Consider the following 14,909-nt stretch of genomic DNA (forward strand, 5'->3'; position numbering starts at 1 on the left):
TTCTAAAATGTTTTCCTAGATTGCATTTGTCTTTAACTAAAACATAACATCCTGTTTATTTCAGATCCCATGTGCTATTGGTTCTGCTACATCCCTTATTTTCTTTACATATGTAATTTCATTCATTTTTCGCAAGGGGAAAAAAAATAGTGACATTTGGTCTTTTATCTACTTTGTTGTAAGTATGTTTCTTTTGAACATGTATTTTAAACATGTAATGTATGATTCTGATATAGTATTTTAAATTTTCCGTTGGTAAAATACATTAATATGAGAGTTCAACATATTTAAAGTTTCCCTGCCTTAGATATGGATCCTTTTCAAAATCTGCCTCTTTTCCTCTCCCTATTTCTACCCTGTCTTTCTTTAAAAGTGGCCACATTTTTTCTCACTATAATATATTTAACAGAAGGAAACCTGGGAACCATCTGTATTTTCTTTTTACTGAAAGAAAAATAACCCCAAAGATCTCCATGGTGTTATGCAAATACTGTAACCAGCCTAGTTAAAACCAGAAGCAACTTCTCCAAATCTTTACTTAGAATTCCATAAAGTGATGCTTAATTTATCTAAATTAGGAGGAAAAATATATGTAATCTATAAGCCTCTATTCTAATTCCCTGTCATTGACAGTTTTAACACTGAAAGAGTGCTCAAATGATAAACAGATGAGTAAACAGCCAATTCCTAAAACAGTGATAAGACAAAAGTTACCCAGATACCATCTATCCTTAAAAGTCCAACACAACCGCCCTATCTGGTTTGGCTCAGTGAACAGAGTGTCGGCCTGTAGACTGATGGGTAATGGGTTTGATTCTGGGCATATGCCCAGGTTGCAGGCTTGATCCTCAGTAGGGGATATGCAGGAGGCAGCCAGTCAATGAATCTCTCTCATCGTTGATGTTTCTATCTCTTTCTTCCTACCCCTTTCTCTCTGGAATCAATAAATATATATTTTAAAAGTAAATAACTAAAAAAAATCTAGCACAACTGAGTAATAAAGAGGTCTTGAAAACCAGAAAAGGGAGTCAGTCACTCATAAAAATAAGAACAAAGGTTTCCTTTGGGAAGTGAAACCTGAGGAAGAGTAAGATTTCACATTTGGAGAAATTGAAAAGAGTAGAGGAACAGAAACCCAAAGGGAGAGTGTCCAGAATAGGGAAAAGCCCTAACTACTGGTAATAATCTGACATGAATATGGGTAGAAAACAGGCTGCAGCCTGAACCTGGTCCTAGTTGTGGTGAACATAATTGTAGGCACCATGACTGGCCTTACATGATGGGCTCAAGAATTTATTCTACAGCCCTAGCCAGAAGCTCTGTTGGTTTGAGCATCATTCAATATGCTCAGGTTGTGGGTTTGATACCCAGTCAGGGCACATAGAAGAATCAACCAATGAATGTGTAGAACAACAAATTGATGTTTCTCTCTCTTGCTCATTCTCATGAGACACCATGGAAGCTAATAATTCAGAATAGAAATATGATCACATGCACACTTTTAGGAAGAATATTCTGGAAGTCATAAAAGTGACGGTTTGTAACAGAGAGAAATTAGAAGTACAGAAACGTGATAAAGGCTTAGATCTGGATATGTTGAGTTAGTATAGCGCTGGGGTGTTGATCTGTGAGTGCCTTGTGCGAGGCCTGGATGAGGTTGGATGACCTATTTGGAAATGTCTTTTGTGTGAAGTGTATCTTTGGGCATGTGGAGGTATTATTGATATGGGAAAATGCTAAGTAACTGATTTACTATCTGAAAAGGGATTTACTATCGGGGAAAGGGAGGGAGGAAGAGACTGAACATAAACTGTGCACCTATGGATGAGGACAATGGGGGAGGAAAAGGGGGCGGAGGGTGGGGTGGGAACCTGGTGGAGGGGGGAAGAAATGAGGAACCTTTGTAATAATATGAACAATAAAGGTTGATTTTAAAAAAAAAAAAAAGAAGAAGAATTACAGAAACGCTTAGGAAGGCATCATCATAGAAGAAAAAGTCTAAGAGGGTCAGACATACTCATAACTTTCTCTTCTCCCTGAATGTTGTGTTTTAGTACTTCTATTAAGCCACTGCAGGTTTTTAAATGCTTATATTTCTCCATTGGCATAGTTAACGGGTATCCTTTTATTGTTGCTTTATTCCTATTAGATATTTTTTTAAATATATATTATTTTATTGATTTCAGAAAGGAAGGGAGAGGATAAAGAGATATAGAAACATCAATGATGAGAGAGAACCATTGATTTTCTGCCTCCTGCACATCCCATACTGGAATTAAGCCAGCCTCCCGGCACATGCCCAGACTAGGAATTGAACTGTGACCTCCTGGTTCATAGGTCAGATGCTCAACCACTGAGCCATGGTGCTGGGCAATCCTATTATAATTCAATTTCATTTTTACCTATGATTGTTGCTCATATACCATTCTAAATTTTACCTCCCAAAATACAGTAATATACACTGCCTTTTCCTTTTCTATATTTAAAATGGTCTCCATAGTAGATCCTAGATTTACCCAGTGAGGTCTCATTCATGATCCCCCGGGCTGAAGGAATGTGGCTAAATCATCAAGAGACAATGTCAATGGAGATCTGCTGATTTCAGATTGGTTTTCTGGGTTGGAGTGGAAGTTAGGACTATCTCCATGATGAGCCATCTTAATTTGGAGCATCTATTGATGTTCAGAGTGGTTAAAATGCTTTTCTTTTTCTTTTTTTCCTTTTTAGATCACCTTTCTCTCAGCGGCCGTATCTGTGGTGGAATTGCTTCAATATCACTTAGTATTATTCATAAACTTTTTAGCACCACAAACCATATTAATTAGCTGTATGCTCTTATCTTTTTATGTAAGTAATGCTACCATCTGCTCCAGTGTCCTCAAACTCACAACCAATCATGAAAACTTTGCTTAGGTCTGAGACTGCAACATGTTCAGTATGTGTGACATTTGAAGATTTCTACTTCATGCTTCCAACTGATTCTCTCTCCAGATAGAACAATATGCTCCAGCTGAACTGTGATAGAATTGTTGACCCTAGTTGATGTGTGGGAGGAAGAATAATGGGTGGGGAGAAATAAAGCAGCCTTCATACTCATTTTGAGCTCTATACACTCTTGGGCATGCGTAGCTCTACAAGAAGGCAAGTGAAATGTCCCTAATCTTAGGGATTTCAGGATTCTAGAGAAGCTCTCAGCCCCCCCCCCCTTTTTTTTTTTTTTTTTTTTTTAGCTGATTGATACCTATACTTCTTTCTACCTATAGAAGGAAGGTACAATATATGAGCTAAGAGATATCCGTAGGGAAGAGAAAGGAAAGAAAGGAGACTTATGAAAGGGCCAATGAGCACTAGAAGGTATATGAAGGACTGTGTGATAAAAGTTAAATCTTGCCTCTCAATGTTTGGGGAGGCTAGCATAACAGACCCCAAGATTCTCTCACCAGGTGATGAATAATTGCTAAATCCTATTGCTTCAAATAAAAGCACAATGGATCATAAACCTTGGGAAGAAGGGAGACAGCTCCTCACTACACATTGTAGAATAGACACTTAGCCAGTACTCATCAAGGGGCGTGCCAGCAGGGTTGTTCAAATGGGCCAATTCACTTTGTATGGCAAAAACTCACAAAACAAAAATTTTTGTGTTTAACCATTGTCCTTCTTTTTGCAGCTTTTCATGTTTCCTACATCTGAGGAAGAGCCCTTTTTGATATTCCTAATTGTAAGAACACATTTTTCTTTAAAATTTATCATGTATTTTACTAACTAAACTATTTTAATTCCTTTAAACATGGCAGAATTTTTTAATGTGGATATATAGGTATTTGTAGCCCTAGTTGATGGGGGGGGGGGAAGAATTGTAGCCCATAGAGATATCCTATTTGTAAAAATAGAATTTTTTTTTATAAAAATCAACTAACCAGATAATATGCTTCCCAATTTTTAAGGACACTGTATAATTATTAGAGGAAATTATTTAAAGTAATGGTATCACACAATTTTTATACTTGTTTCCTATGTTTTTGTAAACAAGACTGAGAGTGAATTTATTAGTTTCACAGTTCACGAATAGGTTATTGGAAATTGGTAATGATATTGCCAAATGCATCTTTGTAGAAGTCCAATTATTCCTAACTCACTTTTAATGTGAAACGATTTTCTTTTAGTGTTTCTAATTATGCATCTCTTTATTCCTAGCCTCTCCTTCAACTTATCTTCTTGATTTTTATTCTTCGGTGTCTGGAATGGAAGTTTGAAAAGATATTCATGAGAAAGGATCCCCTCTTTCGGTCTGGAGAAATGAAATTTGATTTTTTTATTTCAGTGATCAGTGTTTTTAAATATTTTATGCATAAATTAATCCATTAACAAAGAAGTGCTAAGAACTAGAAGGGGCTGGGGAAGGGACCTCATGTCAATACAAATAATAGAGATATAGGTACCTAAATCAAATATCATAAATAGTGGAACAAACAGACCTAAAACATTGAATATTAAAGAACTCTCTCTAACACTGTGCAGTGGAACACTAGGTAAAGTGACATCCAGCTCATTCAGTTTAAATAGCAGTTAATTTGAATAGATTGACAGTGACTACGGAATGCTTTCTGTCCAGAATGGAAGAATAGAACGATCAATAGGTCAAAGATAGCAATAACTGTGCTCTTTTCCTGTGGTAGTGAGAAGTCCAACTGGTGGGCCATAGACTGGTTCAGTTATTCATGGCACTTAAAAGCTGAGACTGTTCCCATCATTCAATAATGCCACCATAAGCATCTTACTCCCCATCAGTTTCATTAATAACTCTTACAGATAGTTGCATGGGAGACTTCCAAAATACAAGACTTATAAAAAGTCTTCTAAGATCAGTATGAGAGATTTAGTTTGAAGGAAAAAAGAAGAGAAGGAAGAGAGTATGAGTGACAGAGTTAGAATGGAGGAAAATTAGTGAATCTGACACATATTCCAAAGAAATGGCTAACCTTAATAGATCAAGCATCTTATTTGCATTTGGAGGGGGGTTGAGATTTCACTGTATTGAGGGGAGATTATGATAGGTTATTAATCACCCAGTCTACTCAAGTATAAGATTTAAAGAATTCAGTGTTTTTGATACGAGGATAAAAACCCAAAATCAATTATTAATGGATGGTTTTGACTGCAGAATTTCTCCAAGAAGCAGTGATGTACACCAAAATCCAGAGGAGCCCGATGGGGAGGATGAAGATGTTCATATGGAAAGAGTGAGAACTGCTAATGCCTTGAATTCCACAAACTTTGACGAGGTAAAAACATACAGAGTAGTTATTTTATCAAATAACACAAATGAATACAATCAGAAAGCATCTAATTCTCAAATGATCTTGCATTTTTCTAATTCGTACAAATGAGAATCATAACTTTATTTTAGCAGGTAGTTATCATTTTTACATCTAAATGAGCAGATGAAAAAGTCATTTTAATTCACTTTGTCTTCCGTAGAATATAAAATTTTTAAATGGAGTGAAAGTGAAATTTCTGAAGCCAAGAAAGAATTTGTGAATTTTAGAAACTGAGCAAAGTGACCCCAATTACTGCTTCTTGGAGAAAGTACACTGTACAAAATGCAGGACCAAGTCAAGTCCACAGTGTGTTGTTTGTCCTTTGAGGGAGATTTGATGATTGCTTCTCCAAGTCTCTGCTTCTGTTCTGAGAGAGGGGCTGGCTGCATTAAATAGCGTGTTCCTGCTTGAGTGCCCTTCTAGGAGAGGGAAACATACGTGCTGAGATAGGAGAATGGCCCATAAATGTGTCATCTTGGAGAAAGTCTTCTTGGATAAATGGCTTGTGCAGTCAGGGCTAGCCCAGTGGGAGAATAGAGCTTGTTCAAGGTCAATGGAGAGTATTAAGGTCTGACACGATGTACTTGTCATTTACAGAAACCAGCCATTATTGCCAGCTGCCTACGCAAGGAGTACACAGTGAAGAGGAAACTCTGCTTTTCCAAGAAGAAGAAGAAAATCGCCACAAGAAATGTCTCTTTCTGTGTCAGAAAAGGTTGGGCATGGAGGCTCTCCCACCGCTGGCTCGGAGCCCTCCTTCGAGCTTTGTGGTTCTTAATGAGAACCATCTGTGACCACCTCTTTGTTCACACACAGACCCATCAGCGGGTGACCTTGACAGTCCTTATACATGGCTCATTCCTAGGGAAATTAAGTCATGCCCATGGATACAGGCTTACTCACATCCACATGGAAACCATAGCACTCTATTGAAATAAACCATTGAAACCCCCAACATGTGCATTTCTCTGTAATGAACATGATTAATTTCCTAACTTTCATTATTTTTCACAAGAACATGAAAAGAATATACCAGCATGTTCTGAAGTCATGTACCATGACCAGCAGATGGTACATGACTTTATTTTGTGACATTATTGCACAGATCTTAGGATCACAGGAGATGCGTGGTCTGATACACCTACCTTCCAAGAGTGACTTTGTCACTTCCCATCAGTGTGGCTTTGGGCAGCTAACCTCATCCCTAAGAGCTTATGTTCCCAAATATGTAAGAAAGGCTTATTATAACCTCTCAGGGGGTGGAGGGGTTACAACAATTTCATGGGACACTACCTACAAATCACATAGACTTGTCACACAGTGAGATTTCAGACTATGTTTTATTCTTAATTTTATTATCAAAATCAATTTGTATTAAATGTGACCTTTTTTTTTTTTTTCAGGTGAGGTTTTAGGATTGCTAGGACACAATGGAGCTGGTAAAAGTACATCCATTAAAGTGATTACTGGAGACACCAAGCCAACTGCTGGACAGGTAGGTGAACCACGTGGAAAATATGTTACCTAGTGGTGCTCAAAATAAATTTTATAAGATGTCAAAATATTATACACAGCCAAATCTCATTCATTAGATGAATGAAGTGATTAATGTGGCTGAAAACACATTACAAATTATCACATTAATACACAACAAAACTAATCATTGAAAGAGAATAATTATTCGTGCCAATAAAGGCAATTAGTGGGAATGTCCAGTCTCAGAATGCATACAAATTCTGTTTATACTACCACTTGGATTTGCACATTCAATCAGCACTGCCCTCACAATATGAATTAAAATGTGTGTGTGTGTGTGTGTGTGTGTGTTTTTTAAATAACTTTATTTAGCGATCATTGTCCTTTAAAAGTGCTCAATTACTGTAACACTTACCTTGGTAGAAAGAAGAGTACACTAACTTGGGGGAGTGTTTTCAACGAATGGCTCAAGTTGAGCAACAGGGATAAGAAGTTGACAGAATTATCCATGCAATTCAACTGTATAAAAGGCCAGACAAACAGAAAAAGAGCTGAATTTATCTAAGAAACAATATGAGTTGCAGAGAAAAGTAAAATTCTATGGCAGGAGAAAGGTAACCTTCAGAAGCCCTTTGAAAAGTATGTCAGGGTGAGGGAACACAGAACAGAATCCTAAGGCAGAGGTCTGTGCAACTCCACCATGGGAAAGGGGCTGGTGGTCACGCCCACCAAGGAAAAGACCCCCAAATACCTGATTGGCAGGTGTCCCAGGAAAGAGGAAAAAGGAAATATATTCACAGTGACTCTGATGCTGAGGTGAGAGCAGATGTTGGTGAAGGATGCCTCTGGGTGATGGTGGCTCAGCCAAGCCTAACAGGAGTGCTTAGCTCAGTTGAGAGCACCACCTTGAAATAAAATCAATATTTCTCCTTAAGCATGGGACAAAAAGAGGTAACTATTCATTGAGATCTTGGAATGAAGCGTTTTTGAAGGTTATGTGAGATCTGAATGATAAAGCCAACAACCATTTGGGTGACGTGAAATCAGCTTGAATCACATTAGCCAATGTGACCTCATTAATGCCATTGTCCTGCTTAAGCACTTTCAGTGACCTCCCCCTGCTCTGTGCCTGGGAGGAAACCTCTGATTCCCACGCCCTTCCTGTCACATCTCTCTCTTCTCGCCTGCACCACTCGGCTCCAGGTGCCCTGCCTTTGCCGGGGGTCTGAGAGCACATAGAGCATCATCCCTCCACAGGCCTTTGTGCTACCCCAACTCCTGGCCTCTTCCAGGGCAGGCGCCCTGTCAGCCTCCTGCTGCAATGGCCCCTCAGCAGGCAGGCTTTCTCGGATCGCCCCACCTGAGGTCACTTGCCCTGAATATCTGTTTGCTGCCATGTATGTACACTCTGACAGCCTTCCTCCAACCAAAATGGTTGCAGGTGATCAGAGTCAATGAGATCGGAGACTTTCTCTAGGTTTTCTAGGTTTGTAAGGAGAAAGGCGTCATGGGAACACAGAGGAACAATGCAGGCCACAGGGTCTGAGAGTGACATTTTCTCTGCAGGTGCTACTGAGAGGCAGCAGCGAAGGGCACCCTCTGGAGTACCTGGGGTACTGCCCTCAGGAGAACGCGCTGTGGCCCAACCTGACCGTGAGGGAGCACCTGGAAGTGTTCGCTGCAGTGAAAGGGCTGAGGAAAGCGGACGCCAAAGTCACCATCACAAGGTGAGGGGTGGGAGAAGAGGGGGGGGGGGGGGGTGGGAACACACCTGTTGCTACCTGAGAGGTCCAGGAAGTCAGGTGGAGTGCCAGCCTTCACAGGAAACTCAGGACTTCCCAGGACCTCAACACTGACCCAGACCGCAATGGGGAGATAACTGGTTTCCCCAATTTCAACATGTTATTTTATTTTCCCATCTAAAATATGGAAAGAAAAAAGTATGCATTGGTACACTTATCAAAAATACTAAAATTTAAGTGTAAACTATCATAAGACAGAACTGTGCATGTCATAAAATGCACTTCAAATCTTTTAAAAGGAGAAAATTATTTAAGGGGATAGGAGGTGTCAAACCAGGCCATTGTAACGTGGCCCAGCGTCTATTTCAGAACCCCAATTCCGAGCTCTGTTCCCACCCTGCTCCTGCGGGGCTCGGTCCCCTTGTCAGAAGCCTGTAGGCCCATTGTGTTTGCTTCAGGTTGGTGGAGGCGCTCAAGCTGCAGGAGGAGCTGAATCGCCCAGTGAAGGCCTTACCAGAGGGAATCAAGAGAAAGGTAGGGGCGGGGCTGGGGTTACCCCAGGAGGCCCACTGATTCCAGATCCCTGCCAGATGCACTGTTCCTCTCCTTCCAGCTGTGCTTCGTGCTGAGCATCCTGGGAAACCCGTCCGTGGTGCTGCTGGACGAGCCGTCCACAGGCATGGACCCCGCGGGGCAGCAGCAGATGTGGTGAGGGGCCGTCCGGTCAGGGCCAGCCTGGACGCCTGGCAGGGAATCTGAGACATGTTTAACTGCTGTGAACATTGGCCCTTAAGCTGTTTTGTTTTGTTTTTTTTTTTCCTTTTCATCACGTTTTTAACTTGTGAGATCTGAATTCCGTAGGAGACCTATACAGACTTTTATCAGTTATGTAGGTCAAAGTTGTGGCTACTTACTTTTATTTTTTTTAATATATTTATATTAATTTCAGAGAGAAAGGGAGAGGTAGAGAGATAAATAAACAAAAATGATGAGCACATACACACAAAAATGAGGTGCTTATGTAGGTGGGTTCTGACTTACAGGGAGAATCTCTGATGTAACCCAAGAACCTACTGTATTGTAATTGCTCAATCGATCTTTTAAGAAGCTCTGGTGTATCTGTGTGACACAATAAGACACAATCACCCCGTGTCCCACACTTCTCATGAGAATGGTAATTCTCATTAGGATTCACAGGTGGGGCAGAGGACAGGGTTCTGGATGTTCTTGTGTATGTTTCCCATGCATCTTTTCTTCCCATTCAGGCAGGCGATCCGGGCCAGCTTTAACCACACCGAGAGGGGTGCCCTCCTGACCACCCATTACATGGCTGAGGCAGAGGCCCTGTGTGACCGTGTAGCCATCATGGTGGCCGGGAGGCTGAGGTGGGTGTCCGCCCAAGCCCACACTTGACCACCAGGCTGACAGTTTGTCGGTGGGCAGAGAGGTTCCTGTGAAAAACTGGGACCCCCTGGCCAAGGTCTGATGGCCCAGTCCTGAGGCAGCGCTTGCAGCAAATCCTAAGTCTCAAGCATTGCCTCCTCCCTCTTCCTTTCCTCCTCCCTCCAGATGTATCGGTTCCATTCAGCACCTAAAGAGCAAATTTGGCAAGGATTACCTGCTGGAGATGAAGGTGAAGACCCTCACCCATGTGGAGCCCCTCCACAACGAAATCCTGAGGCTTTTCCCCCAGGCTGCTCGGCAGGAAAGGTACAGGTGGTGGCTGGCTTTGACCTACTGTCAGATGTCAGTTGTTCCCTGTCAGGCTCATAGAGCTGTGGTCATTCAAGTCTACATTTAGCCCAAAGGAAACCCTAAGAGAAAAGATTTGTTAGACACTACAGAAAGTCAACTAGAGAAGAAATGATGTTATGTGTCATAGTCCTACTATTTACCAGGAATTGTCCTGTTCTTGGGTTATCTTACTGAATCCTCACGGAGACTTTCTAAGGTAGACTCTGCTGTTCCAGTGAAAAAGGAGATGATTGCAAAAATGCATTTTAAGGGTCTGACCTTCAAAAGGACCTTAATCCATGAAAATTGGTAGATTGGTTATGTCACATGACAGCTAATAAATGGCAAAACTGGAATGTGAAACTTTTATTTCAAATCTTTTAATATTTCCAATTTTATACAGAGTCTGGTCATGGAACAATCCTCATAAAAGTAATACACTAAAAAAATACAAAAATTAACATTAGGGTCATTTTTTTTTAACAACTGCAATTTAACTGCAAAAGACTGATAATTGAGGACTTGGGGAAAGTAGTAAAGATAAATAAGTCATAATGACAAAGCTAGAAAATATATTTCTATAGTGGAGTATACTGTAAATATAAAGTTAATGTTATAACTCACCAGCCCAGTACTAAATGGAAATATGTCATAGGGGTGCAGGGAATGAGCAAAATGGATGAGAAAGGCTGCTCCATAAATATGGGAAATAGCATCTATTTAGGAAATGAAATCTGACTCCTCTTGGTTTTCAAATGATGGAAGGAAATTTATCTGAGAAACAAATTATTTTAAAAATGGTGGCTGGACATTATTTTGAGCTTGAATTCTTAGAGATTTCTGGTTTCCTAATCAGAGGCTCAGTTATGGTCTCCTGTGTTAGGAAAGCAGTTTGAATAGGAAGGGGAAGGTATGCTAGGTAGAAATTCTCTGAAGAAGCTTGAAGAAATGCATGGTGTCAGGGCCCAGATGGAGGATGAAGCTGAGGAGTAAGTGTTGAGCCTAGAAAGTGAGGTGGGCCCTAGCCAGTTTGACTCAGTGTACAGAGCACCAGCCCGGGTTCGATTCGTCAAGAGCACATATTTCAGGTGCAGGTGCAGGTTCACTCTCCAGCACTGGTGAGGCCTATGCAGGAGGCCACCAATAGTTGTGTCTCTCTCACATCGATGTTTCTCTCTGTGTGTCTCTCTCCTTCCCATCCACTCTCTCTAAAAATCAATGGAAAAATATCCTCTGGTGAGAATTAAAAAAAAAAAAAAGTGAAGTAGATGGTGACTTTGTTAAATCTGGAAATTTAATTTGCATTGTAGCAACTCATCTCCATCTGAGGGGCCAAAGGCACTATCTTCTGACTCCGATCCCCAGTTGTCCTATGAACTGCCTCTTTTTATTAGTGTGATTTACCCTCTGCATTTCACCTACCCCAAACCACACTTACAGAAATAAAGGCCAGAGCGATGTCTGAGTCAGTTCACATCCATCACGGGTGGTATCAGCGTCTCTCTCCCCTCCTTGCCTCCCAGGTACTCGTCTCTCATGGTCTACAAGTTGCCGGTGGAAGATGTGCGACCTTTAGCACAAGCTTTCTTCAAATTAGAGAAGGGTAAGAGATCGGCTTTGAAATAAGAGCCTGAAAGCAGATAATTTCAAATCACAAAACAATCCATCTTCATGATAAAATGTGTTAAATGTGATATAATGTGTTAAATTCATAGTTAAAATTTCAAATTGAATTTTAGGAGCACAATATCAAGGAAGTACAGGCATTCTGTGTGTGTTTGTGGGAGTGGGGAAATGGGAATGATTTTTACTCTTCTGTGTTTTTTTTCCCCATATCTTTTTTGTGTGTGTGTTTATGTGTGTGTGTGTGTGTGTATATATATATATATATATATATATATATATATATATATATATATATATTAAGTCAAAACTCAATCATACATGCATTTAATAATAATACTGTCAAAAAAAGAAGAAGAATATTATCTATTGGTGCTTACATGTTTAAAACTAAATTTTATGTGGACTTGCATATTAATGTTTGCCTTGGGTTCTCTATTAAGAAACTCACCTCTTGTCTGGTCACTAAGATGATCTTGTGTCCGTTGTGCTACAAACTGACCACACTGTGTCTTTCATCACCAGCCTCATGTGGTCCTTGCTAACTCTGCTCTGTGCTAGCTGGAATCCCTCTCCATCCATATTCTGTCATCGGCACTGCCCAGTGTTATCTTCCCTTGCTTGTCACATTCCCTGAGAAAGAGATTCAAGTCTTCTGGTTCTAGAAGCCTCTTCTTGCTCCTGCTAATGGCATCCATGTTCACAGTGATGCCTCTCCTTTCCATTCTCTGAGCTGAGCACCCCAGCGTTCTGAGCATCTCCAGACTGACACTGTGGCCAGTACTAGCCTGGTACCTCTGGTGGTGTTTTTCCAATCTGCTACTATTGGTGGCATATTTCCAGCCTGCTGGGCTCTTATTGGGGCTCTAACTACCCTTCCCAGTCCATTTTGGTCAAGGAAAAGGTTTTCTACTTGGTTTGGGTCAAGCAAGCTACATGGACAGAAAGAGGTCCGTGAGGATTACCTGCATCTGTGAAAACCACAGGCATCTTTCTCTTAATCTTCTGATGCAACTCTTTTCAAAATGTGTCTGCCTTCCACCTCTTCCTGTGCTGGATGTGCAAACTCTCAGCTCGCCTGCAGGAAAGGAGGCCTTCTTGGCACCGCTTCCTCCCTTAAGCAGACATCTCAGAATCTGTGCAACAAGCACCTTTTCTCCAAACCTGTGTCAATGCATTGCTGTTCTTTTAGCTGAAGGTTGTACTTAAACCATCCTAATGGTTCTTGTCTTCACCTTTTCATTTACTATTTTTAAAAAATTGTTATTTGTATTCTGTGCTGATTTCTAAGGCCACCTGGAAATAAAAACATAAATCCCTAACATACATACATCCTTGTGCAGTTAAACAGAGCTTCGATCTGGAGGACTACAGCCTGTCACAGTCCACCCTGGAGCAGGTGGGTCCGTTTTAGTGGTCTTACCTCATCCATGGAATTTAACTGTACAATAAGTACATACCCTTTTCACTCACTTAGAGCTAAAGGAAACAGGATGACATTCCTGTCTCTCTACGTCTTATCCCTTTAGGTCTTCCTGGAGCTCTCCAAGGAGCAAGAACTGGAGAATTTTGATGATGAACTTCAACCCTCCATGAAGAGGAAGCTCCTCTCATAGGGAGAGCCTTGAAGCCCCAAGCACTCCCTGTTTCCATTGAACCTTGTGGGGGTTTTTTAAGACGTTTATTTTTATAGCATCAGTGTTTGTATTTAGAACCGGTACTGTGAACACTGACGTGGGTTTTGGTGTGGTGGTGAGGAGGAGTAAGTGCTGGGCAAATGCAGTGACAACAGGGACCGAGGCACCCGACTGAGCCAACTCCCAGGCCCTGCCTGCATGTGTCTGCAGGTCACCCTGATCCCATTTTTCTGCCTAATGCTAAACAAATAAATTTACATTTCTGAATATGATATACAAATTTTACTTAATATTTTTATCAAAAACTTAAAATCCTTTTTTTTTTGCTAACCTAAACTGAGAAATTCATATATTTACTCTTCAGCAAGTGTGATCCTTTATAAAGCTGATATTTTAATAATAATTTAAGTGAGCATGTCAAAAAATATTATACTTATTGAAAAATATTTTAATACATATGTTATGGCTTAAAATATGAAAACATCATTCATTGGTCATAAAATCTGATATCAATACATTTGATAACATTTCCACTGGTAACAGACATAGTCATACAGACATAGTTTAGAAAACTAAAAACTTGCTATTAGAAATGTATTATACTTTTATATTTTTATAAACCAACAGAGTTCTATTTTATTGTATTTTTAAATCGTTGCTAAAGATGCTTGTACTATAACTGATCTTTTTTGGACATCTGCCACTTCATCTCAGAAAGTTGATAAATGTAATAAGTCCAATGACCAAGTTGGTGGGAAATATAAAATAAATCTCATATATATATTTTTGAAATGCCTTCTATTTCCTGTGTCTTCTCTCTACTCTTGGCCCTCCAATTTACGAGTTCATTGGAATCCAATGGAAAATGATTTCTAATACAAGAGCAAGTTTGCTGCTTTAATCAATGCACTACCAAAATCTAAATAAAGAAGACACCACACCATGATGAAGGAAATAAAAAGTGGTGGCAAACAGAGCCATTTTCTAGAAAAATCTTCTCAAACTACGTACCAGGTGTGAAGACCATGCATAAAATGTATGATTTTCTGAGATTTCTACCAGTGCTTTTATGTCTTTTCTTCCCTTTCAGAAAATTCTTAGCATCCCAGAAAATTCTGCTCTGCCCAACTGCCTTCCCAGGCACTTATGTGAAGTCTGTTTATTCATCTTGTGCTGGGGGGGGGGGAGGCGGGGGGGGGGGGGGGGGAATGAATGGAACTCAGTTCCTATCTTCAGTGAATGCTGCCATGTAGCCTAAATTTAATCTGCCATCTACTATCTCTGTAGACCTTGTTTACTCATCAGTAAATGGAGATCTTGATCTCCTTACCCACAGTAGAGGGTTGCCATGACAGCCAAAAGAGACAAAGGCAACA

General features: G+C 40.4%; 1 protein-coding gene across 1 annotated transcript in view; it reads left to right on the forward strand.

Annotated features, from left to right (window-relative positions):
- ABCA8 (ATP binding cassette subfamily A member 8) overlaps nucleotides 1–14,325 on the forward strand; it is a 45,890-nt gene extending 31,565 nt beyond the window's left edge. Inside the window, exons 25-39 of the mRNA XM_084863688.1 lie at nucleotides 65–178; nucleotides 2,728–2,847; nucleotides 3,671–3,721; nucleotides 4,198–4,289; nucleotides 5,165–5,285; nucleotides 5,919–6,036; nucleotides 6,725–6,816; nucleotides 8,364–8,524; nucleotides 8,998–9,073; nucleotides 9,153–9,247; nucleotides 9,805–9,924; nucleotides 10,109–10,249; nucleotides 11,797–11,876; nucleotides 13,240–13,295; nucleotides 13,426–14,325. Coding sequence (XP_084719814.1) covers nucleotides 65–178; nucleotides 2,728–2,847; nucleotides 3,671–3,721; nucleotides 4,198–4,289; nucleotides 5,165–5,285; nucleotides 5,919–6,036; nucleotides 6,725–6,816; nucleotides 8,364–8,524; nucleotides 8,998–9,073; nucleotides 9,153–9,247; nucleotides 9,805–9,924; nucleotides 10,109–10,249; nucleotides 11,797–11,876; nucleotides 13,240–13,295; nucleotides 13,426–13,512 — 1,524 coding nt within the window. The 3' untranslated portion in view covers nucleotides 13,513–14,325. The remainder of the gene's footprint in view (nucleotides 1–64; nucleotides 179–2,727; nucleotides 2,848–3,670; nucleotides 3,722–4,197; nucleotides 4,290–5,164; nucleotides 5,286–5,918; nucleotides 6,037–6,724; nucleotides 6,817–8,363; nucleotides 8,525–8,997; nucleotides 9,074–9,152; nucleotides 9,248–9,804; nucleotides 9,925–10,108; nucleotides 10,250–11,796; nucleotides 11,877–13,239; nucleotides 13,296–13,425) is intronic.
- The last annotated feature ends 584 nt before the right edge of the window (nucleotides 14,326–14,909 follow it).

This window comes from Pipistrellus hanaki, assembly GCF_964339955.1.
Source record: "Pipistrellus hanaki genome assembly, chromosome: 16".
In the NCBI taxonomy this organism is placed as follows: Eukaryota; Metazoa; Chordata; class Mammalia; order Chiroptera; family Vespertilionidae; genus Pipistrellus; species Pipistrellus hanaki.